Source organism: Engraulis encrasicolus, chromosome 7, assembly GCF_034702125.1.
Source record: "Engraulis encrasicolus isolate BLACKSEA-1 chromosome 7, IST_EnEncr_1.0, whole genome shotgun sequence".
Classification (NCBI taxonomy): domain Eukaryota; kingdom Metazoa; phylum Chordata; class Actinopteri; order Clupeiformes; family Engraulidae; genus Engraulis; species Engraulis encrasicolus.
This window is the reverse complement of record NC_085863.1, coordinates 21,582,485-21,606,144: the sequence shown is the minus strand read 5'-3', so window position 1 is coordinate 21,606,144 and position 23,660 is coordinate 21,582,485. Positions and strand designations below refer to the sequence as shown.

Below are 23,660 nucleotides of genomic sequence, written 5' to 3'. Positions count from 1 at the left end.
GCAACGCCAAACGCAGGTGCTGATTGGACAACAACAAGACTTCTAACGGTCAATCAAACCATGTTCTGATGCTCATTGGTCAATTTAACTTTTAATATCTCTCTAAAATAAAACATCACCACAAAAAATCACCACCCTGGTAAGTTGGAGAGCAAGGGGACCTACTAGTTGAGCGAAAAATGATCCCCCTGGAGTGGCATTTAAGGGAGATACAGGGTTTTATGTCTCTCATAGGAATGAATGGGATTTGGCCATTTTTTGGTCTTTTTGGGTCCAACCTTGGCTCCAACTTGGCTTCAACAATGAAATAGAATTTTGGCCTCCATTCTATTTACTCTCAATGAACAGACCTTAATAGTAGGCCTATCTATATTTATATCAGGGTTGGAAATAAGTACCCGTCCATCCGCCAGGGACGGTTAAATTTCAGGGCTGACGGGTAAAATTTTCAACCCACCAGTCACTTTGAGTGGTTGAAATAGACTGGTAGATTTTAAAATCTACCTGTCACAGTAACTGGTGGGGGAAAAAAATCCCACCCCTGATTTATGTATAAGTGTGTTCACACTTTGTGACAGGAATACAGGAATAAATGTGACATTGGCCATTTGTGTGGGTAAGAGTCTGTTTGTCTGGAGTGTCATCGTGTAGTATCTGTTGGCACACAAGATGGTACTTTTCCTAGCTGAGAGTTGCCATCGGAGGTGGAAAGACAGGACTGACAGAGTAAAAGTCCTACTTAGGTTGCTTATCAAAGACATCATATTAAAATGCCATGGTTTAATAAGCATTCTGGTATAAATATACAAAACAATGTTATTTATCATTTTGTAGCTTCTCCCGTAGTTGAAGGGCATGGTCATGTGACCCTCTGATGGTGGCAATGAAAAATCTTGACCCTCTTGAAAGTTGACCATCCCTGATTGACAGTATGTAAAACAGACGAACCTATGGTCAAAGCTTCTTCTTTATTGTCTTCATTCACAGTAAATATGTATACCAAATAGACATATGAATATACAGAATAAAAAGCTCTCGGTACAAAGAGGTGCATCCATAATCCGCACTACTGTGCAGTAAAAATATAGCCCAGAAGTTTAACTAAAACTGGTCGCATTGCTTTTCCACTCAGTTTTTTTTTTGTCATTTCTCATCTCAATGCATTCTGCGCATAACCTCAATTTCACATAATGCTAAAAGTGAATAAGCACTTATTCCAAATATAGTGGCCTTCATTTCATATCCACCTATAGCATAGGTGAAGATCTTTAGCAATCAATTTGTGGCAATAACCTGTTTGCACCTGTGCTCTCCAATTTGCAGATAATGCACAAGGTAAGCACTAAATCCATATATTCAAATACAGCTGTATACTTTGAATGCCTGTGTATGATCAACAGCGACAATAAATAAATCATCTCCATACCGCTGTCAGTGTCATTTACAATGGACAAGGAAAAAACACCTACACTGCAGGCCATTTTAAAATAAATAATGAAATACATACAATAACGGAGCAAAAACGCTTTGCAATTAGCTTTCTTTTACATTCATTTTGCACAAACACATTATTTTGACAATAATCAAAGTAGATGACACACTGGTTTCACTTTCAAATGTAACAAATCTTAGCACAACACTGTACCAATAACTGGAGCACAAACATGAAATAGGACTTTGTTGATCCAAGCATTGCAGATGTACCGTAGACTACATGTCCCTTAACAGACAGAATGTTTCAGTCATGCTATTTAACATCTTTGAATGCTGCAAAATCATGTTAGGTAGTTTTTGTAGCCTGCTATTTTTTTCTCCTGTTTAGATGTAAATGCAACATGTGGATAAAAATAAATACTCCATTGTAACAAATCCGTTTTAGCCCCCTAAATGGGATATTTTTAAAGCCTGCTTTTTTATATCTGGATTTTAAAAAATCTGCTACGTGGAAACGAAAGGCCAAAACCAATATAACCAGGATAAAACAAATATCTGCATTTAAAAATATCCTGCTACGTGGAAACAGCTCCTTAAATTGATTATTGTGGAGACACTGATAGCTGACCGTGACACTGACTGCTTGAGCCACTGCATAGCGGCTGGGATTCAAGGCTGCATCTGGGATCCAAGGTGACGCATACTCTCTCTGTGTCGTGACGTCGACGACTTCATAGGACACCCTAAATAGCCATTTCACTAATGGATCATTCATACAATCGTGTGCTTTAATTGAGGTACATGTTTATAAGGTTAAAGTGATGATTCAGTATAGGCTACAACGTAGTGCATGTTCCCACAAACTGTAATAACAACAATGCATCCAATGTTAAACATGAACGACTCTGGACATCTATTGGCTTCAGAAGTTGGCCATCGTCAGCGCAGGACGTTATGTGCTACAAGGCCAGGTGTAACGAGATGGGGTTCAGTCCGTAAAAATGATGTTCAATGACCCATCACTGCTCTGATGATGACAGCAGTTCAGCAGAATGGCAGCGACAATGTCTCAATAAAAGGGTCCAGCCTTACCCGTCTGTGACACTACCGTGCTATTGGATATGTCAAAAGTGCAGGCCTCAAAGATGGTGACAGAAATACATCAAAATGTCCCCAATGCTCTGCTGCATTGCATATAAGCACATTGTGACATCCAGTCTGGTCCACATTGAGTGCCTCAATAAAAGGCGCCATCCTTACACGTCTCAAGTCAGTGTATCATCTCATGTCAAGGTGACATGACAGATGCCTGTCACTGATGTATATACATCGACGGTGTGCTTCTCCTATATTCCATTCATGGTTTTGAAGCATCCACAATTGATCTGCGAGGATTCTTCCAACCTAAATGTCCGGATTCGTACCTTAGCAATGCTGAGAACGACTGCTGATAGGACAACGGTTGCATTTGACTGTCAATGAAATGAATTCTAAAAGAATTCTAACTGCCAATCAAATCAACTAATACTGCTCATTGGTCATTTAAACAATGTTAACAGCTCTCTAAAATAAAGGGTCAGCCTGAAAAAAAAATATTGGGCTTGTTTGAAAACTACCATTTGCATGACATACAGTAGTGTAGACGCGGCAAGAATTGGCAAGGAGAGGCACTGTTTCAAGTCTCCCGTACTGTAGAGACGAATTTTCACTCTCACTTCAGAACACACGCTGTCCCCTTTGCACTCACTGCACACTCTGCACACACTGTGCCCTCTATGCAGTGTCAGTGGTGCCTGCCTCAAAGACGGTGACACGAAAAGAACGTTCCCATTGCTCTGTTACAGTATGTTTCACACATGTACACACCATGGGCAGGGGGGTAGGATTTTGTCATGAACCCAATCAAACTGGAACATGTGAATTTGAAAACTGGGTCACTGGGTCCCTGCAAATTGCAAGCCCAATCCTAATCAGCATCAATTGATTTGATGTTCAAAATGGCAGTAATCATGCTCTATACTGAACGGTGTGAAACAAAATGATTAAGAGCCTATATACCTATATATAGCTGATGGTGTCTGCCAATTTTGGATGGGGACAGAGAGTGTGTGTATGAGAGAGAGAGAGAGAGAGAGAGAGAGAGAGAGAGAGAGAGAGAGACAGAGACAGAGAGACAGAGACAGAGAGATGGGTCAGAGGGATAGAGAGACATTGGGACATTCATTCTGGTCCTGACAGTCCCGCTCCCAGATGGTCCCAGTTCAGCCCTCTTGACTGGGGCGTGTGGAATCCCCACTAACCCCCCCCCACCCATACCATCCCACCCGCCCCTGCTTCACGTCTCTTGGCTGGGATGGGTGGCAGCCCTCGACCTCCACTTGAAGTGCAGGGCCTTGAGCTCGGTGCGGAAGCTGTGGTTGAGCCAGCAGTAGATGAAGGGGTTGTAGCAGGTGCTGCTGGTGGCGAACCAGTGGAAGGTGAAGTAGACCCCGTTGTGGGCGGGGATGACCTTGCTGGAGAGCAGCACCACGTAGCAGTTGAGCGGGAACCAGCAGACGGCAAACACGGCCACCACCAGCACCAGCATCTTGATGGTCATGCGCTTGCGGCGCCGGTGAGCGGCCGACTGGGCCAGGGTCACGTCGCCGATGGTGTTGTGCAGCCACACCTAATCGCCGGGAGCAGGGAGAGAGAGTGGGACGGACACACAGACACACACACACACACACACACACACACACACACACTTTTATTTGTATTGTGTTATTGTTACTGCATGTTCTGTATTTGCACTATGCCTTGGCAATACAAACGTAATATAAGAGAATTTGCCATGCCAACAAAGCACTTTTGAATTGAATTGAAACAGTGAGAGGAGAAAGAGGGGGTCACGTGGCCAATGGTGTTGTGCAGCCAAACATAATCGGCGGAAGCAGGGAGACACATTCTGTGTTATTGTTACTGCATGTTCTGTACTTGCACTATGCCTTGGCAATTCAAACGTAATATAAGACAATTTGCCATGCCAATAAAGAACTTTTAAACTGAATGGAATTGAAATAGCAAGAGAGAGAAAGAGGGTTAAGGACAGAGAGGGGCTGAGACAGAGACTGACAGATAGAGGGCTGTGAGATATAGAGTGATTGGGGAAAAGAGAAAATGAGATTAATAGAAAGGTAAGGAGGTAGAAAGAACACATTACAACAGCAGCCAAAGACAGACAGGCAGAAAAAGAAAGTGGGCGAGAAATGCATTTTTGATGTATTCAGTTACAGAATTGTTATAATAATTATATTGTCTAAATACCATAAAAAACATCCTACTTCCACACACAACAACAAACCTTCTTGGCAACCTTCGAGTCAATTCCATATAAGCAAGTGGAGTAGTACTTATGTAAACACTTTAGATTTTCTTTTGCCTTAAGACATGTAAAAGTATTTATCTTTTGGTAAAAGATAAAAACTTTTACATATCTTAAGGCAAACGAAAATCTTAAGTGTTTAAGTTAAACAGTTAGAAATAATGAATCTAATACATAAGTACAGTAGTAGTTGTCGATGGTTCACCTGGCCAGACTTTAGTCTCGAAGAGACTTGCAGTCGCGTGAGCCAGGCTAATGAGCAAACTAACAAGCAAACAAACCTTGATCAATGTTGAAAGTTCAGACAACACTGCACACTGATTACTGGTTCTTTTTAATTTTTTTGGAGTGAACAACGCGTTTCACCCAGTGCATCTTCGATTTTTCCGGTACTAACTTAAAAAAACAGTACAGAACAGTTTTGGTGTGCATTGGCACTGCCCTCACGATTTGATTCGATTACGATTCGGGAGGTAGCGATTCGATTCGATTTGATTCAATTCTACAATGCATTGCAATGCATTACATTTCTACTGAAAGCAAAGCAAATGTTTCATCAGTCATGATGAGGCAATACAAGTACTCAGATACTGAGCAACATTTTATTGGCTGTTTGCTGTATCAGTCTTGCATTTGTCAATGCTTTGAAGTGCTTTTATTTAATTTAACATTCATTTGCTCCTGAAATATCCACGGAAGTAATTCAAACTTTGAAAATTTGCTGCATCGATATGGAACTTATTGAATTGTCCATGCCCCGCATTGTGAAGTGAAAGTGAAAGCCCATTGGGAAACTCCAACTCCCATTGTCATTGTGACACAGCACACAAGTGAACACTGCACACTGCACACAACCAAATTGCATTTATGCCTCACCCGTGCAAGGGGGCAGCCCTCAGTGGCGCCCCATGGGGAGCAGTGCGGTGGGACGGTACCATGCTCAGGGTTACCCCAGTCATGGAGGAGGATGGGGGACAGCACTGGTTGATTACTCCCCCAACCAACCTGGCGGGTCGGGAGTCGAACCGGCAACCTCTGGGATGCAAGTCTGACGCCCTAACCGCTCACCCATGACTGCCCAATTGCATTGCATTGCATTGTCGAATCGATTGTTGTTGACACCACTACAGAACAGTATCCAGTGTGCGATGTTACAGTAACTGAACTTTCAGCCTTGTTTTCCTGCCTTAAACCTCCACCTGTATCACTGAAGGTTTGTGCACAAGGGCTTTCATGTTCTTCGGAGCAAACAAACCTTCTTGGCCACGGAGACGTAGGCCAACAGGATGATGGAGAGGGGCAGTACGTAGAGCAACATGAAGGTCGCCAGGTCAAGGTACTTCCAGAAGAGCTCCGAGGGCGCCGGGAAACACGGGAAGCAAACCACACGCTCACTGGAGAGGGGAGAGGCAGGGCAGAGAGAGAGAGAGAGAGAGAGAGAGAGAGAGAGAGAGAGAGAGAGAGAGAGAGAGAGAGAGAGAGAGAGAGAGGAGGGGGAGAACATGTGTTCCATAAGCACATATTAGTAGCACTTGACAGATCTGCTGTATTTCTACAAAAAAAAATCCATATTGATTTTCAGCCTCTCAATAGCAGGCATAACAGAGAGAGAGGAGAGGGGTGGGGAAGAGAGAGAGAGAGAGAGAGAGAGAAACAAAGCGAGAAAAAAATGTGGATGTATTAATTGACAGAACTTAACAGTAAATAGCCTATGCAGCCTAAGTGCAACACCAATTTACCATAAAACACGCTCCTTCCACAACAGAGACGCAGCAAAATATAACTAGGAGAACAAGGCATGCCAAAAGTTTTTAAAAGATCTTTAAAACAAGCAGAGGGTGAAGTAAAGCAGAATATTTAGTATGTGTACTCATGTTGCCAGCCCTTTCGGAATAACATCAATGTTGACTGTTGGACTAATTCCCAGCTAATTCCACCCTGAGGTGTGATAACGTTTGGCAAGTAACACCGAAAAACTGCCCATGAGGAAAGCACACTGACAGAGATGATGAAAAAAGTAAACAGAATGATCGGCTTAGCGTGTCATGAGGATTAGTTTGGGAAATGAAAAAAAAGATATAATCTTACCCCCCATAGTCGAAACGCAAGAGTTGCTGATAAATTGCATGCGGGAGTGAGAAGCAAGAAGCCATGGCCCATATTACAGCAATCCACACCAGGCCACGCTCACGGGACATCCGCTGCTTCATAGGATGCATGATGAGCTGGACACACACCCACACCCACACACACACACACACACACACGCATGCGCACGCGCACACACACACACACACACACATACACACACACACACACACACACACACACACACACACACACACACACACACACACACACACACACAAAGACGTACATCTGGCTTCATAGGGTGCATTATGAACTGGACATAAACATATTCATTCTCTCTCTTTCTCTTTCTCTCTCTCTCTTTCTCTTTCTCTTTCTCTTTCTCTTTCTCTCTCTCTCTCTCTCTCTCTCTCTCTCTCTCTCTCTACATACACATGCCCCCCCTCTCACACATCCTTTATACACATCTGTGGTTAGGTAATATTATTGTGTTCAAGATTATGGTGTTCAACCTGATCACTGAGGAGTTGTAAGGATGTTTATTAGCGGATATTTTGCTGTGATCAAAGCACAACAGAAATGGGTGATTGCGGTTAGTCATGCATCTGGTGTTGGGTTTCCATGGTTTAATGGGCCTCGTCCTGATGTCATAGCATTACGCAAGTGTCTCTAGACAAACGCCTTCAATGGTGTTTGATGTGTTGATGTCTTTTAGGTTCGCTTTATGTTACCTGTGACAAGTTTGTGATGGTGGTGAGAACAAATTTTCCCCTGGGGACCATAACAGTAGTTTGTCTATCTCTCCAGCCTTCGGGAAGTCAGTGATGTCTTCCGTGGCCACCCGAATGATTGCAGCCACGTGCACAGAGCTATTTGCACTGTGCTGTGCAACTACCGTATACTGCCATACAAAAAGGTCCACAAAGAAATATAGTGTAACCACCCTCTGCAATACAGGGGGTATAAAAGGCATCCCTGTGATTGCAATACCTGTGATCTGTGTCTTAAATAGACTGAGATCTCTGCTGTCACCGTGCCCACCCCTCTTTACAGGCTACGCCCTCCTAGTGACGCAACATGTTCGGCGTTGCTTCAAGTCAGGCCAGGAGCAATACAAATATCGTTTCTGAGCTCCGGAGAAATCGGATGCATGCAACTTTGTCGGGATGCAATCAACTTTGAGCAGCTCCAACGGCCATGGGTAGAGGTGTGTTCCAGGTAGTGACATGGTTTAAGCGGAGACGTACTATTGGGACAAAGAAAATGTTTGGTCTAAACTTCTACACAGCTTTTTCTGGCCTATACCAGTAGCCAACCGAGGGTAATCAGGCCGTTTGGGAAACATTATTTGCTATCTTCTTGATCGGACCAACAACATCTCGGTACGAGATTTGAGAGTAGAGGCAAATTCTTACCTGCCGTCGATCAATGGCAATGGCCACCAGTGTGAGTGCCGACACGTGCACGGAACAGTACTGTGCGAAGCGGCTGACGTGACACATCGCCTTGCCGAAAACCCAGGTGCTGTGGACAAACCGCACCTGCCGTGACAGACAGAACAGGCCTCAGTCTCTTTCTGCGATCAATTCAGTTCATTTCAATCCAATTCATTTTTTTAGTCCAGACCCATATCACAATAAAAACAGCACAACAAACAGTAAAATAAGTCATTCCCATAAAAACAAGTCCGACAGGCGGACAAAGATGCGTCCATTTATGACGAGGGTCCCTAACTCTGCCGCCTTGTGGACACAGGAGGGAATTACAATTTAAAGAATGCATTTCAAACGGACAGACAGACAGACAGACAGACAGACGGACATACCCTCTTATAGAGATGCTAGGGACGCACAAGAACTTGCATGTGTATATAAATCTTATGTGTGGANAAAACCACACTCTAAAAGAGGTCGGGTGACTGGGGTAAATGACTCTAATCTAAATCTAAATTTACTCATCAGCTTGGCACATCATAGAGTGAAGTCAGTACAGAATCTATTCCTGATATAAACTCATACTCACATGTCTCACATGCGAAAGGTCTTCCTAGAATTCAGTAAAAAAAAAATGTTCCTGAATAATCGCTGCTATTTACGTAATGCATTCACGTTGTGCTTCCGACAGGATGACAGGCATAGAGCATTGATGACACATGACACGCAGAGTTACACAATCAATGACTCCTCAATAAGTGACCATATTAACGTGTAACACGTGAAACATGTGCAACAATGAAACATAAACAGGATGTTTTTTTTTTATTCTTAGGGACAGTGTGAAACAACAAATTTCCCCCTGGGATCAATAAACGATACTCTACTCTAAAACAAATCTCCATTTTGTAGCCCTGGTCTTCTTCCCAGTCAGCATTGCTATAGTACATAACCATAAGTTATCTCTATGGAAACAGCACATGGCAACTAAGCAATAGGAACGGTGCTGTCAACATTGCTATAGCACATAACCATAAGCCATCTCAATGGCAACGACGAGACGTGACAACCAAGCAGTAGGAGCGTTGCTGCCGTGCTGACTCATGGGATTATCCAACCGTAGGACACACACTTTCCTTTCTATAAATTGATTTGGTCTGAAGCGGCACGCCACGCCATCCCAGGTGAAAAACCCATATACTTAAAGTGTACTTTTTTTGACCGTACTTAGTACAAAGTGTACTATTTTCGGCGATTTAAAGTGCGCTTCATTGCACTATTAGTGCGCTGAAGCACTACTAAAGCAGTACTTCAGCACACTTGCAGCACACTGAGGATGCTAAATTGGCACCGCTTTTGGACAACTTTAAGTGCACTACAAGCATACTTTTGAAAGTATGCTCCAAACACGCTTTTCATGCATTCGTATGGCATTAATAGTGTGCTTGAGTACACTTATATAACATTTTATTGTTACTAGAAGTTCAATAAAAGTATATTAACTTCATGCTTCTTTGGACTACATTGGAACATTTTAAGTATGTAAAAAGTATATCATATTAAGTATTGTAAATATATAACAGGTATGCTTGAAGTATATTTACAGTACACTCCCAAGTACATGAAATAATATAAATGTAATACTACAATCCATGCTGGTCCTCAGAGCTTGTACATTACACACAGCCACATGTCACAGTAGTGATACAGTCTGCATGCTTAGCACGACTGATATTTTCATTCAATTCAATGTTACAGAGATTTCAGATACACATTTCACTTCAATTTTATTCCATCTTCCTGCAGTTGATCACTTGAATTGAGCACTATTGTTGATACTTTAATCTTTGTTTGAACAACTAGTTTCAACTTACCTCTCACCATGATGTCATGGGAAGTGTGAGCCTATATATACCAGAACATATACGTGACCATCATAATGACGGTGGGAACGTGGTCATTTTTTGTGTACCACTTTAAAAATTTTAAAACTCCTACAATAAACATAGAAAATAACAATGAGTAATATTTTCATGCAAACCAAAAATATTCTTTCAGGATAAATGGCTTTCTGTTTGAGAAATTTAGCTCCAAGAAGTGCATTGCATGATGGGACATGTATGATGGTGCATGATGGGTAAATATACTTTGTGTAAGCACACTTTGAAGATATTTGGGTGAAGTACTATCATGGGGGTTGCAAAGTCCTACTCCACCTCCCCGCTGGTGCACCCTGGGAAACGCCAAAGTAGGGGACTGCCTGTGAGAGCGATGTATGGTGGGGCCCCCTAAACCCCGGAACCGCCACGGTAGCCAAGAAGGTTTCACAGGAACCCTGAAAAGTGGTAGGCCAACGGAGTTAAGGCGAAGACACCGGCAGCAGGGTGTTCGGATGGTCCCCTCAGCGGACAAATCCACCAAGGACTAACGGTGAGGTTTCCAAGCTGGTAGGCGGAAGACCAAACTCAATGTGGTCAACGGCAAGCAGCAAATAGACCAGTTAGAGGTCACTGCGAGCAGTTGGAGAGACTGCTGACGTCTGGGAAGACACTCTCCTAGCACAAGGCATGTGTAAACAAATCCCTGGCCCTCCAAGTTGGGGGTTGGGCGAAGGGCCAACAACCCATCCCTAGAAAAAAAGCACTGTTACAGAAACTAATACTAAAGCCACAGACACACCGGGCGTTCCACTTGGAATGGAAGGTGGGACTCTAATCAAATATGATGGAAGAGGGAAGATTCAATTTATGAAGTCCAAAACAAGACAGATGTTGTTGAATCGGAAACACTTCACAAAAATTGCAACATGGAATGTAAGAACCTTATACCAAACAGGGAAACTTGCACAGGTAGCGAGAGAAATGGACCGACTGAAGCTTGACATCCTTGGAGTGAGTGAAACAAGATGGAACGGATCAGGAGAAGTAAAAACACAAAATGGAGAAACCATACTATTCTCAGGAAACCTAGAAGAAGATGCCCCTCATGAAAAGGGGGTTGGCCTCATTCTTTCAAATAGAGCTTTTAGATGTTTAATGGAATGGGAACCTGTATCTGAACGGATACTAGTTGCCAGATTCCATTCAAGGTGCCAAAACCTCACTATCATCCAAGTCTATGCAATAACTGAACAGGCCAACCCGGAAGCTAAAGAAGATTTCTATGATGCACTACAACAAGCTGTGAACAACGCCAGCAGAAGAGACATCATCATGATAATGGGTGACCTCAATGCCAAAGTGGGGGGAAAGTCAACAAACAGCAACGTGATGGGAAACGAAGGAATTGGAGAGCAAAACGAAAATGGAGAAATGCTTGTAGATTTCTGTGCAACAAATGGACTTGTCATCGGAGGAACTCTCTTCCCACACAGAAACATACATAAAACAACATGGAGATCCCCAGATGGTAAAACGGAGAACCAGATAGACCACATCATGATCAGTAGGAGATGGAAAAGGAACCTTCAAGACACTAGAGCCATGAGGAGTGCGGATATAGGATCAGACCACCATCTGGTACTTTCAAAGGTGAAAATCAAACTAGCAGTACAGCAAAAACCTAGGAAAGATAGATTCAAATACTGACAGGCTGAGAAACAAAGACACAATGAAGCAGTTCCAACTTGTACTGGCAAACAAATATGATGTCCTGTACAACGGATCAGACACTGAAGGAGAGGAAGATGTGGAAAAGGAATGGACAAACATCAAAGACATGTTCCTGTCAACATGCGACGAAATCCTGGGAAAACGAGAAACAGTGAGGAGACCATGGATGTCAGACCACACATGGAGTCTGGTGGAAGAAAGACGATCAATAAAAAACAAAATCAGCACAGCCAGAACAAGACAACAGAAACTGCTGGAAATGGGAAAGTACAACAAGAAGGACAGAGAGATCAAGAAGAGCTGCAGGAAGGACAAGAGAGACCAAATGGAGGAAATGGCAAGTGAGCTTGAAGCAGCAGCTGCAAGAAGAGACCTGGGCAAACTATATGACATAACAAGATGCATGAGTGGAAAGAAAAACCTCCAAAAGAAGAAGCCCCTTAGAGACAAAGATGGCAAACTCATAAGCAAAGCAGAGGAACAGCTAAATTGATGGAGAGAACATTTTCAAGAAATTCTCAACAGACCCTTTCCTGAAGACACCCCAGAGCTATTACCAGCTGCAACAGACCTTGACATATCGACAGGACCCATCACAAAGAACGAAATTCGTGATGCATTGAGGAAGCTCAAAAATGGAAAAGCTGCTGGAGCAGACAACATACCACCTGAAGCGCTGAAAGCTGGAGGAGAAGTGACAGTAAATGCTCTCCACTCCCTTCTACTCAAAATTTGGGACACCGAAACAATTCCCAAAGAGTGGAACAAAGGACTGCTAGCAAAACTCCCAAAAAAAGGAGACCTCAGCCACTGCAAGAACTGGAGAGGAATTATGCTACTAGTTATCGCAAACAAAGTCATGACAAGAGTAAAACTAGAAAGACTGAAACCAAAGCTAGACCTTAAGTTAAGAGACGAGCAAGCCGGCTTCCGAGCTGAAAGATCATGCTGTGACCAAATAGCAACACTGAGAATAATAATTGAACAGTCTCTTGAGTGGAATTCAGGACTCTACATGACATTTGTGGACTTTGAAAAAGCCTTTGATTCAGTGGACCAGGCCACACTCTGGCATCTCCTGAGACATTATGGCGTGCCAGGCAAAATGGTCAGGATGATCAAAGTGATGTATGATGGTTTTCAAGCCAGTGTCATACATGATGGAACAACAACACAAGGCTTTGAAATAAGAACAGGAGTAAAAACAAGGCTGCCTGATAAGCCCCTACTGTTTCTTGTCCTGTTGGACTGGGTAGCACGTGAATCTTATGGAAGAGAGAAGACAGGAATCCAGTGGACACTAACCAGACAGTTAGAGGACATAGAATTTGCAGACGACCTGTGCTTGCTAAGCCACAAAATAATGCATATGAGACAGAAAGTAGACACCTTGAAGAGAAACGCAGAGAGAGTAGGCCTCAATATAAATGTGGACAAAACAAAGGAAATGAGAGTTAAGACCCCTGCAAATACCAACGAACTCAAATGTGGAGAAGAGACCATTGAGAGAGTAGACCAGTTCCGCTACCTTGGCAGCATAGTTACAGAATCTGGAGTAACAGAGGAAGATGTGATGGCCCGAAAGAGAAGCGCGCAACAAATGTTTTCCACCCTAAGCAAAGTTTGGAGAAGTAGAGCCATTTCTTTAAAGACCAAGCTAAGGATTTTTAATTCCAGCGTCAAAACCGTTCTTTTGTATGGCTGCGAAACATGGAAAATAAACAAGGGTATATTGGCTAAACTACAACCATTCATCAACAAGAAGCTAAGACATCTATGTGGCATCTGGTGGCCAAACAAAATAACCAACAACGAGCTCTGGAGACGTACTGAACATGAAGAACTGGAAGTAACCATCAAAAGAAGGAAATGGAAATGGATTGGACACACCCTAAGAAAGCCAGAGTCAAACACCACAAGACATGCGCTCGACTGGAACCCTCAAGGTACAAGACGCAGAGGAAGGCCCAAAGACTCATGGCGAAGAACCACCAGAGATGAACTCCAGAAAATAAACATCACCTGGAATGAAGCCAAGAGGAAAAGCCAAGATCGTGTTGTCTGGAGGCAGTTAGTAGAAGCCCTATGCTCCACTCGGAGCGAAGAGGAATAAGGCTAAGGAAGGAAGGACAATCATGGTGCACTTAGAAAAAGTGTACTTGCAATATGTTAAAGCGATTTACTTTAAAGCGCACTATAGAAAATCACACTTCGAAGACATTTGGGTGAAGTGTAATCATATTGTGCTTGAAAAAAGTACAATTGCAATATGTTATTAAAAAATACACTTTTAGTAAGTTCACTATTAGAACACTATTAGTATATTCCTCTAAATACACTTTGGCCAAACATCTTTTAAGTCCACTTGAAGTATGGTTCGCTAAGTGTACTTTCTTTGAGAGCAACTTAATTACATCTAATTTTAAGGAGCATTTAAATAAGCATATTGTAAACATACTTTTTCTTAGCACAAAAAGCACGAGTGCACTTTTAACATGCTAAGTACACTTCAGTCATGCTTTTATTGTACTAAATTGAACCACTTTTTCACCTGGGATGTGTAGGCCTACAGCTAATGCCATGATCCTGTGATGTAGGCCGGAGCAGCAGAGGCAACCCCTGCTGCAACTGCATCCCAGCACTGAATCCGTATGCATGTCTGTGTTGTGTGTGTGTGTGTGTGTGTTAGAGAGAGAGAGAGAGAGAGAGAGAGAGAGAGAGAGAGAGAGAGAGAGAGAGAGAGAGACTGTGTTTCTGTAGGCTACTGTAGTTGGTTTGTGTGTGTCCGTGTGCTTGTGTGTGTGTGCATGCTTGTGTGTGTGGATGCGCTATCATGTGTGTGTGTGTGTGTGTGTGTGTGTGTGTGTGTGTGTGTGTGTGTGTGTGTGTGTGTGATGTGTGTGCGCATGTGATGCGTGTGTGTGTGTGTGTATGCATGCTAGTGTGTATGGGCGCGCTATCGTGTGTGTGTGTGTGTGTGTGTGTGTGTGTGTGTGTGTGTGTGTGTGTGTGTGTGTGTGTGTGTGTGTGTGTGTGTGTGTGTGTGTGTGATGCGTGTGTGTCCGTGTGGGCATGTGATGTGTGTGCACTCTGCGAGCTACTGTGTGGCTTTGCTTGACTGGCCTGATTAGTGTAGCAGCTATGAAGGCAGGATAATGGATAGTGCCCCGGCTAGCGTGGGGGCACTGGGACTATCGCTGAACTGAGTCAGCTCTGCTTTGCTCTACTCTGTTTTTTTCTGCCCAGCTACACAGTGAAAATGCAGTGTTGGGGGCACTGTGGCGCAGCGCGCTAAGCCCCCCACATTTGGACTTGCATGCCCACCCACCGGGACCCCGGTGATATCCCGATCCTCCCCTGTCTCTCTGTCCCATTCGCTTCCTGTCACCATCTTCGACTGTTCTGTCAAATAAAAACATAAAAAGCACCCAAAAGAATGTTTTTTAAAAGGAAAAAGAAAATGTAGTGTATCAATACTCAAGAGAGTCGATTTAACATCTCCTAGATTGCATTTGGTCCCAGAGTACTCTTGGACTGTTGAATTGACACTGCAGAAATTATTCTGTACTCTGCTCTATACTCTGCCTGCCCTATAGGCTACTCTGCCATTTCCTGTCCAGCAAAAAGGGAGTTTTAATTCAACATTTAGAGCAGGTGTGTCAAACTCAAATTAACTGAGGCTCAAAATCAAAATATGGAACAAAGTTGTGGGCTGAACTCAATATTTATTTTGAAAAATTGACTAAAATTGTGTGTGCATACTCTTAATACTCATTGTGAAATTTGACATACACTCTTTCCCATCATATATGGTAGTTCAAATGTGCCTGGCACATATTGTGTTGCATTTGAGTGTGAGCTGGCCCATTCGCCTGTGCCTAATCATTTAAACTGTAATACACATTTAAATGATCTCGCCGGTCAAATAAACAGGAATACAGAGACTTGAATGGCATTCTCCTTACCACGTACAGGCTAAACGTAGCCTATTTATTAGAGATGCACCGGTTCCGGATCCGGAAAAGGCAGGATAATAGGGTTTTTCACAGGATCCGGATCCGGCAGGATCTTCAGCAGCGGATCCGGTATCCGGCAGTTACATAAAAATCAGGATCTGGTGCATCTCTGGTTTTTACGTAGCCTAGGCTTTTCAGTCAGTCTTTCACAACCCCAATCACTGCATTGAGTAAAAGCCCTTTGGAAGCGGCCGTTGCAGGCAGTTTGTTAGTAAGTCAATGAGTCTAAAAAATAGTTTGAGCCAACGTAATAAAAAGGGCCCACGTGTGCGAGTAGACTATGTGTTTTAACCCTTTCGTAGGATCCGGTATCCGGTTCCGGATCCGGCAGGATCTTAAGCAGTGGATCCGGTATCCGGCAGGATCCTAAAAATCAGGATCCGGTGCATCTCTACTATTTATGACAGCACTCAGCAGCATATTTATGCAGATTTTGACGATGGTGTGAACGAAGACATTTTGGTGAACGTATAGGTAAGGTAATATATTTATCTTATCAAAATACCTGGGTAGGTAAAAACGACACTGAAAGCCCGGTTTGGGGCACTGGGGATAGCACTGCATTGAGTCAGCTCTGCTCCATACTCTGATCTTTCCTGTTCAGCCACATACAAACTGGGATAGCCTTGAAGCCTTTGTATCCCAACTCTGGGGTGCATTTCTGGAAAGCGTAGTTGCTAACTATGTTAGCTACTTTGTTGGTTGCAATGCAATTTCCCATTGACGACGACCAAATTTGCTAACTGCTAACAACTACGCTTTCCAGAAATGCACCCCTGGTGTCTTTTTTTCCAGCTTGTGTTGATTCAGTGTTCCATATTTGTGTTTTGTGTGCAAATCATTTTCCTTGCTTTGTGTCTTATTATTTTTGGGAATTATACACCAAGGGTTCAAATAAGATAAAGGCTGTATTGGTCATGATGCAAATTCAGGAACAAGACTAAGAAAATAAGGCCAACTATAGTGCTGGGCTAAATTTAACTGCATTTTAAAAAAACTTTTAGTGGGACATGAATCATGATACTACTCATAGACATTGTAGCAGCTCACCTTGGTAGGGTGACTAGCTGTACTCCACCAGAGGATAAGGAGTGTTGCAGTCAGCAGTTACACTATGGAGGAGTTGCTGAGTATTATTTTTTAGCTACTGAAGAAAAATAGGTATATGCTTCAGTGAGTTAGGTTGTGTTTATGTTAGGTTTTTAAAATGTCACACTTTCCAGTCTTTCCTATATAGAACAAAATATGTTCCCATGACATCAGAAACACTGCTTCTCTGCCACAGACCAACAGTGCAGTTTAGGGGAAGAACATCCAACATGATGTGATACATTTATCACAGTCAGACCACCCTCCCTTCTCTGTTCACACATTCCCCTTGGTGATCAGAAGCTGTTGGCAATTGCACTTCTTTTTGGAGATTGAGGGTGTCACCTTTCACCAAAAGGTTATCTTCAGCTCTGGCCTGGTGATAGACCAAAAACAAGTCTGGCTGCATACAACCCGCACAGCACCACAGAATGAAAACCACTATTCCATTCCGCCTCTTTCACCCGTAACACGATAATTTCCTTCTCACTCTTAGACAGTGAAAGAGAGCGAGAGAGATAAACAGCCGCACAAACATGTTAGTGGGGGTACACACACACACACAACACTTGGCACTGTTTCACACATGCATGCATTTGTGGAAAAGCCACAGACAGTCGTAGTAGTACCACACAGTGCTACTTGGGTCTGTGGGATGCACTTCACTAACACAGGTATAGTCAGAGACAGTTAGAAGTCTTTTTATTTATTTATTTTTTCCAGTGAATTCATGAACGCCTCACTTGAAACAATTTAAAAATCTTGTTTTTTACAGTTACAGTCAGCAGAAGGTATCCGTTACACTGAAGGACAATTTCATTTTGGACGTCTTTGACCCTCTAGCAGAGGCAGCTAGCCCTAGTATCCAGACAAGTGATTCCATACCCTTTTTTCTTTTTCATCCTTACAAGTCACTCCCCCTTTAACACCTGTCTAACCTTGGCCTACTGTCTGTCTGGACTTGCCTGACAAGACAAGACATAGCCCTGGCAGGGCGCTCCCCTAGGCAGCCGCTGGTCTCTGCCTGAGGTTTCTTCCTGACTACAGGGTTCTTTTTTCTCAGACCTCACTGAGCTTTTTTCCCCCCCTACAAACTATGATTCAAGCGAAAGGGAGTTTTTCCTCACCCCTGATGCCACCAGGGGCCGCATCTGAGTGCCCAATCTCTGTGTGACTATCTATGACTTATGCTAGGCCCAGCCACTATGGACCTTACGCATCTAAGAATCCTGGTCCTAACCTACGTTGACCTTATGACTCTACAATCTCTATCTATCTCTTCTTCCTCTGCCTTCCTGCTATTTCTGCCTCTCCTCTATGCCTCTCCTTTTAAATCCATCTCTAACAATGATGATTTTTCCCATTTGTTAAGCACTTTGAGTTACATGCCTTGTATGATACAGTGCTATACAAATACAATTATTATTATTATTATTATTATTATTATTATTATTATTATAGACCAATAACTACACTGTCAATGTGCATGCAGCGCTGCAATCAGTTGAGGAGATAAGATGCAGGACAAAGTCAATTTCAGTTTTGTTTTTCAGTGAGCGATCCACAAACTTGAAATTCTTTTCTTTGTTTGGGCTTTATTCCATGGTAGAATAAAATTTCAACCACTTGAAAAACCAAATATGGAAACAAGCGTTACAAGATTCCTCTTTCAGGTTACGTTGCTTGAAACGCTTGCGGGATCCCCCAGGTACTTTGAGAGTGTCAATCTGGCCATACATTAGTCTGATTATCTGTCTAGACCAGGGGTGGGCAATTATTTCAGCTCGAGGGCCACATTGGGTTTAGAATATTGACCGAAGGGCTGGATGCCACAGACAATTTGCCCGTGTCAATAATAAAACAGTGTACGATGACGTAACTTGGCAGCAATGATATTAGATGAAGCCTATGTCTTTGGTTAATCTTAAATTCACAAGACTCCTGTGATAGGTTGCATTTTAAGAACGTAGAGTAACCGTTTGAATTCGGATTTAAAAGTTGTCTTTCTTGTAAAGGCTCTGGGGGCCACATGAAATGGCTCAGGGGATGCATGTGGCCCCCAGGCCTGAGTTTGCACACGTCTGGTCTACACTAATGTCTGAGCTGCCCTAGCCCCAGGCCAGACTCTTGACATGATGTGTGTGTGTGTGAATGTATGTGTGTGTGTGTGTGTGTGTGTGTACTCTACTTAAAAAAACCCTAACTAACTCTTCTTCGCATCTACACTTGTTGTTCTGTATATTTCCTGTGCACTTTGTATCTGTGCACTTTGTATCTGCTAGTGATGTTGGCTATAATTATGTCCTTGTTTGTAAGTCGCTTTGGTTATAAAGTGTCTGCCAAATGCAATGTAATGTAATGTAATTATCATCAAAGAATTTCTTTTATTCACCACACAATTTAGATATACGTATCTGGTTATATGGTACAAGTTCAATGAGGCTGCTGATACCTGTTACGCCTGTCGTAATAGCACGTGGAACTCCAACCTATTCATCTTCTACATGCAGTCTACTGTATATTGATAATGCCGTAGCATAGAGTGACTCTATGCACTGCCTATGTGTAAACATGTACATATACATATTCCATGTACAATATTAAAGTTATACATGTTGCAGTACATGGAATGTGTATGTGTGGGGTATATGACAGTAAAAGTATGGGCATTGTGGGCATTTGAACTGGGGATGAGCACCTACTGCATAGGTCAAAAGTTCACTGCGGGTATCAAAGCTATGCATGAAAACATGTAGAATTATGTGCTTAACAAGAACAATAAATTCTAGCTGTTGTCCAACAGCGATGTCAGCTGTCAACGTCAGGGACATCAACATGGCACAACTAATGACCCCACACGTTTCAACAAGCTCATTTTTTGTCTATTTTCAAGTAAAAACACCTAGTCAGTCAAGTCAATCGTAGCCTCTTACTGCAGATGGGGTCGCCGGAGGGCCTATTCACTATGTGCTGAAAATACTCAACTACAACAACATTGCTAGTGACAGTGCCGAGAGCACAGATTAGACATAGACATTACAATTTTGGTGACAGTAAGGTTATAACATTGGTGCTGCGCTAAGGGGTTAACCTGTTAAAACACAGCATTACACATTCGTTGTTACCAGAATTGCAATAATCAAGTCGTAGTACATCACTAAAGACCCTGTGTTATGTCATAGATTAGTAGAGTAGTGATATGGTAATTAACCTATCAATTAGTTGTACGGTATGGTACGGCGTGCATTAAGGGGCTACTTGATATAAGCAATACAAGCTAGATTTTCTTGGTCTGATAATGAGTCACTTGGTCTAACATAGCTGGTTATCTCAGTGGAACAGTGGTATAACAAGTAAAAGTAGAAGTGAAAATCCATTTGGATCTCTCAAACTGTTTAGACCAAGTGACTCAATATCAGATCAAGAAAATGTCTCTATAATGCTCGTATTGGCAAGTGCTTAAAACTAGTTTTAAAACGTCTAAAATTCTAGTTCTACAATAGTGAGTTATTGGAGGACTTTTGCGTTCATTACATTACATTACATTACATTACATCAGGCTACTTTGCATTTGGCACACGCTTTATAACCAGACTTTCAAAAGAGGACATAATCATAGCCAACATCACTAGTAAATACAAAGTGCACAGGAAAAATACAGAACAAGTGCAGATGCAAAGAAGGGTTTTTCTTTTTAGTTTTGTTTTAACGAGTACACACACAACACACACACACACGCACATACACACACACGTCATGTCAAAAGTCTGCCCTGGTGCTAGACCAGCTCAAGCATTAGTTTCAGATTAAGATTGACATGACGTTTTATTTGAAAATGGAGAAAAAATAAGCTTGTTGAAACGTGTGGGGCCATCAGCCGTGCGGTGCTAACAGCAGGTGGATATAGATGGGTGGGAGACGTGACGCCTTGTTTTTTCGTAACATTGGTTAAAAACCTATAAAACTGTTATTTTTCCTTTAAAAAACAAATGTCAATGAAATAAGATGTGTTACCGGTATATTGTGTTTCATATTAGTCTTAGATGAGAAGAAGCATTTTTGATAAGATTTATGTTAAGGTTTAGGCCTGTCAAATATCCTGCGGTGTGACTGTAACATTAATGAAACCTGGAACATAATATATATATAAATTACCCAACAACATTTTGAATAATGTATGAAGCATTTGGCATGATTGCATAAATATCAACTTTATATTAAGATATGTGAATGTGGAAAAAAAAACTCAAGACAGTAATATTAACTACAAGTTCAATTTTGTAACAAAAATTGCGTCCTGTGGGGTGACATGTATGTCAATGTTTGTGAATGGGCAGCTGCAAGGCCAACTACAAGGGTGTTAAAGACCAGCTCAAACCAGTCAGTACCTCAGTTGTTGGAGAGTGCTGTGGAAGTTTATGGTATTATATGTCTTCATATTGCAATGTTTCTGTCACGCAATGCTTAGGTTCATTTTATGGTGTCCTGTGGTGTGACTGCTCTTATAGAAGGAAAACATGTTTTTTAATAAATTAAAACCCATATTAAGATTAAACACAATACCATTATCAAGTCAGCATGAGCTCAGATGTCAGTCATGTATAGCCTACAAAAGTATTAAAATGGCCATAATACAGTGAATTTCATGTGGCATGACTTCGTGGCCAATTCTGAATATAGTAGCCCTACTATTTTTGCATAGGTTGCATTAAATAGCCTATTCCGAGCCGTCGCCAGCATTTCTGAAAATAGAGTTCCAATAAGACGTTTTTACAGATGGAGATTATCCTAATATCATTCTGTATGACACTGTACTAAACTGAAGTCCACGTAAATAAGATTTTTTTTCCTTGTTTGTTTGTTTGCTTATTGGACGAACATAGCCTATAATGTGAACTTCGATGCTTCAAGTCTGTCACTCTGACCTACCAACTAACCTTATTACTTGTCCAAATCTCCGCCACCTCAGTCACCAACATCATGATCACAGTGATTTAACTTTCCTCATACGACAGAAGACCTTGCCAGAATTCGTAAAATGTCCACAACAGGTGGCCAACTTACCAGAGTGAAGGGCGTGTTGAGAAGCGTGATCATTAAGTCTGCGATAGCCAAGTTCATTATGAAGAAACTGGTTACAGAGTGCATTCGTTTGTTTTTAACAACAACGTGGCACACCACACTGTTCCCAAAGAGTGATATAACGATGATCACAGAATACGCGACGATTAGCAGAACTTTCATGGTGGGATTCTGGGACTCCGTTGAATCATTTCCTCCACTGTCGTACATTTCATCATCCAGAGAAAAATTCCAGAAAGTGGAGTGGTTCATAACCACGAAGAATTGTGAGAAAAAGCTCAGAGAAGTATTTATAAGTGCCATTGTCAACGACGGAATTTACAAATGCAACGAGATTGTTTTAGCCTACGGCGTTAAGATGCTTCGCAGCGGAGAAATCAAGTCCCCGGTCCGGGGATAGATTCCTTCTGCTCTTAGCGCGCGCGCATCATCTCAACTGAATTGGTTTATGAATGTGCGCAGGGCCGGTTTTTAGCATAGGCCGGCTAGGCGGTCGCCTAGAGCGCCATGTGAAGAAGGGGCGCCGAAATGGCGCTCTCCTATGCGTAATTTTGCGATATTAAGTTTTTTTATGAAGTCGCAATCAACAAAGAGTGGCGAAAGCGCTCCTCACGGCAAAGCGCCCCTCAGCCAATAGTAATATCTCTTCCAACTGTCTCTGGGAAGTCTGTGAACCAATAAACAGACAGTTCTGAGAAAGGGGGCGGGACGAGTGACAGCGTGCGGTCTATTTTGAATTTGGAGACTCACTCGAGAGAGAGGGGGCAAGCGCAAACAGTAGTGCTGCTCTGCTGGATGGAGATTATTATGTTCTCATTAAACCACTCATTGCATGATGCAGGAGTTTCAGAGGGTGTTTTGGAACTATGTGATTTAATCAGCAACCGTTTGTGATTATGGAAAGCCTAATAGTTATGAGGTTACTATTTGGAATTAGAGAGAAAAAGAGCTTTGTTTTTGATCATAGAAATCGCTAGTTAGCATGCTAACATTAGCCAAGTATGCCAAGCAATGAAATCCAGTAAAGTAGCTGTTAGTAGCCTACTCACTACTCACTAACACCCACCTGATATCATAATACTTGCTTAGGTTGACAAGCAATGTAAAGTAAGACTGGTGCAATGTTTAAAACAATTTTAGCTGCCATATCTCCTTCCATCCACATGAATTACCTGCTTGTTGTAAGCTTAAAAAAACATTAATTTCCAGACCAGAATGACATAGCCTACATTAATCATGTAACAGAACCATGCACAGCAGACAAGTGAGGCTATTTACTATATTTTGTATATTATGAAATTCAATAGCGTGACAGCTCTTCTCCCTTTCTCTCACCCTGTCCCTCCAAACACATAGATAGCCCCCTTCTCATTCTCCTACTCACAAATGCACCACTATTTCCAGTCCAGAAATGAAATTGGTTTGGAAGACAGCACAAATGTGTAGCTTATTAAAATTGTTATGCTGCCATGCTTTGTGATGCTGTAGATAGTGTAGATCAATGCAGACCTCCTTGGTGGGCTTATTGTCTACACATGCA

The 23,660-nt window shown here is 42.3% G+C and overlaps 1 protein-coding gene across 1 annotated transcript; it reads right to left on the bottom strand.

Annotated features, from left to right (window-relative positions):
* Positions 1 to 3,769: 3,769 nt before the first annotated feature.
* gpr83 (G protein-coupled receptor 83) lies at positions 3,770 to 22,423 on the bottom strand. The gene is made up of 5 exons (XM_063202152.1): positions 22,103 to 22,423; positions 8,305 to 8,430; positions 6,887 to 7,023; positions 6,054 to 6,192; positions 3,770 to 4,102 (listed from the first exon to the last, which is right to left on the bottom strand). Exons 1-5 carry the CDS (start codon positions 22,421 to 22,423, stop codon positions 3,770 to 3,772), a joined length of 1,056 nt encoding a protein of 351 aa, XP_063058222.1.
* Between the last annotated feature and the right edge of the window lie 1,237 nt (positions 22,424 to 23,660).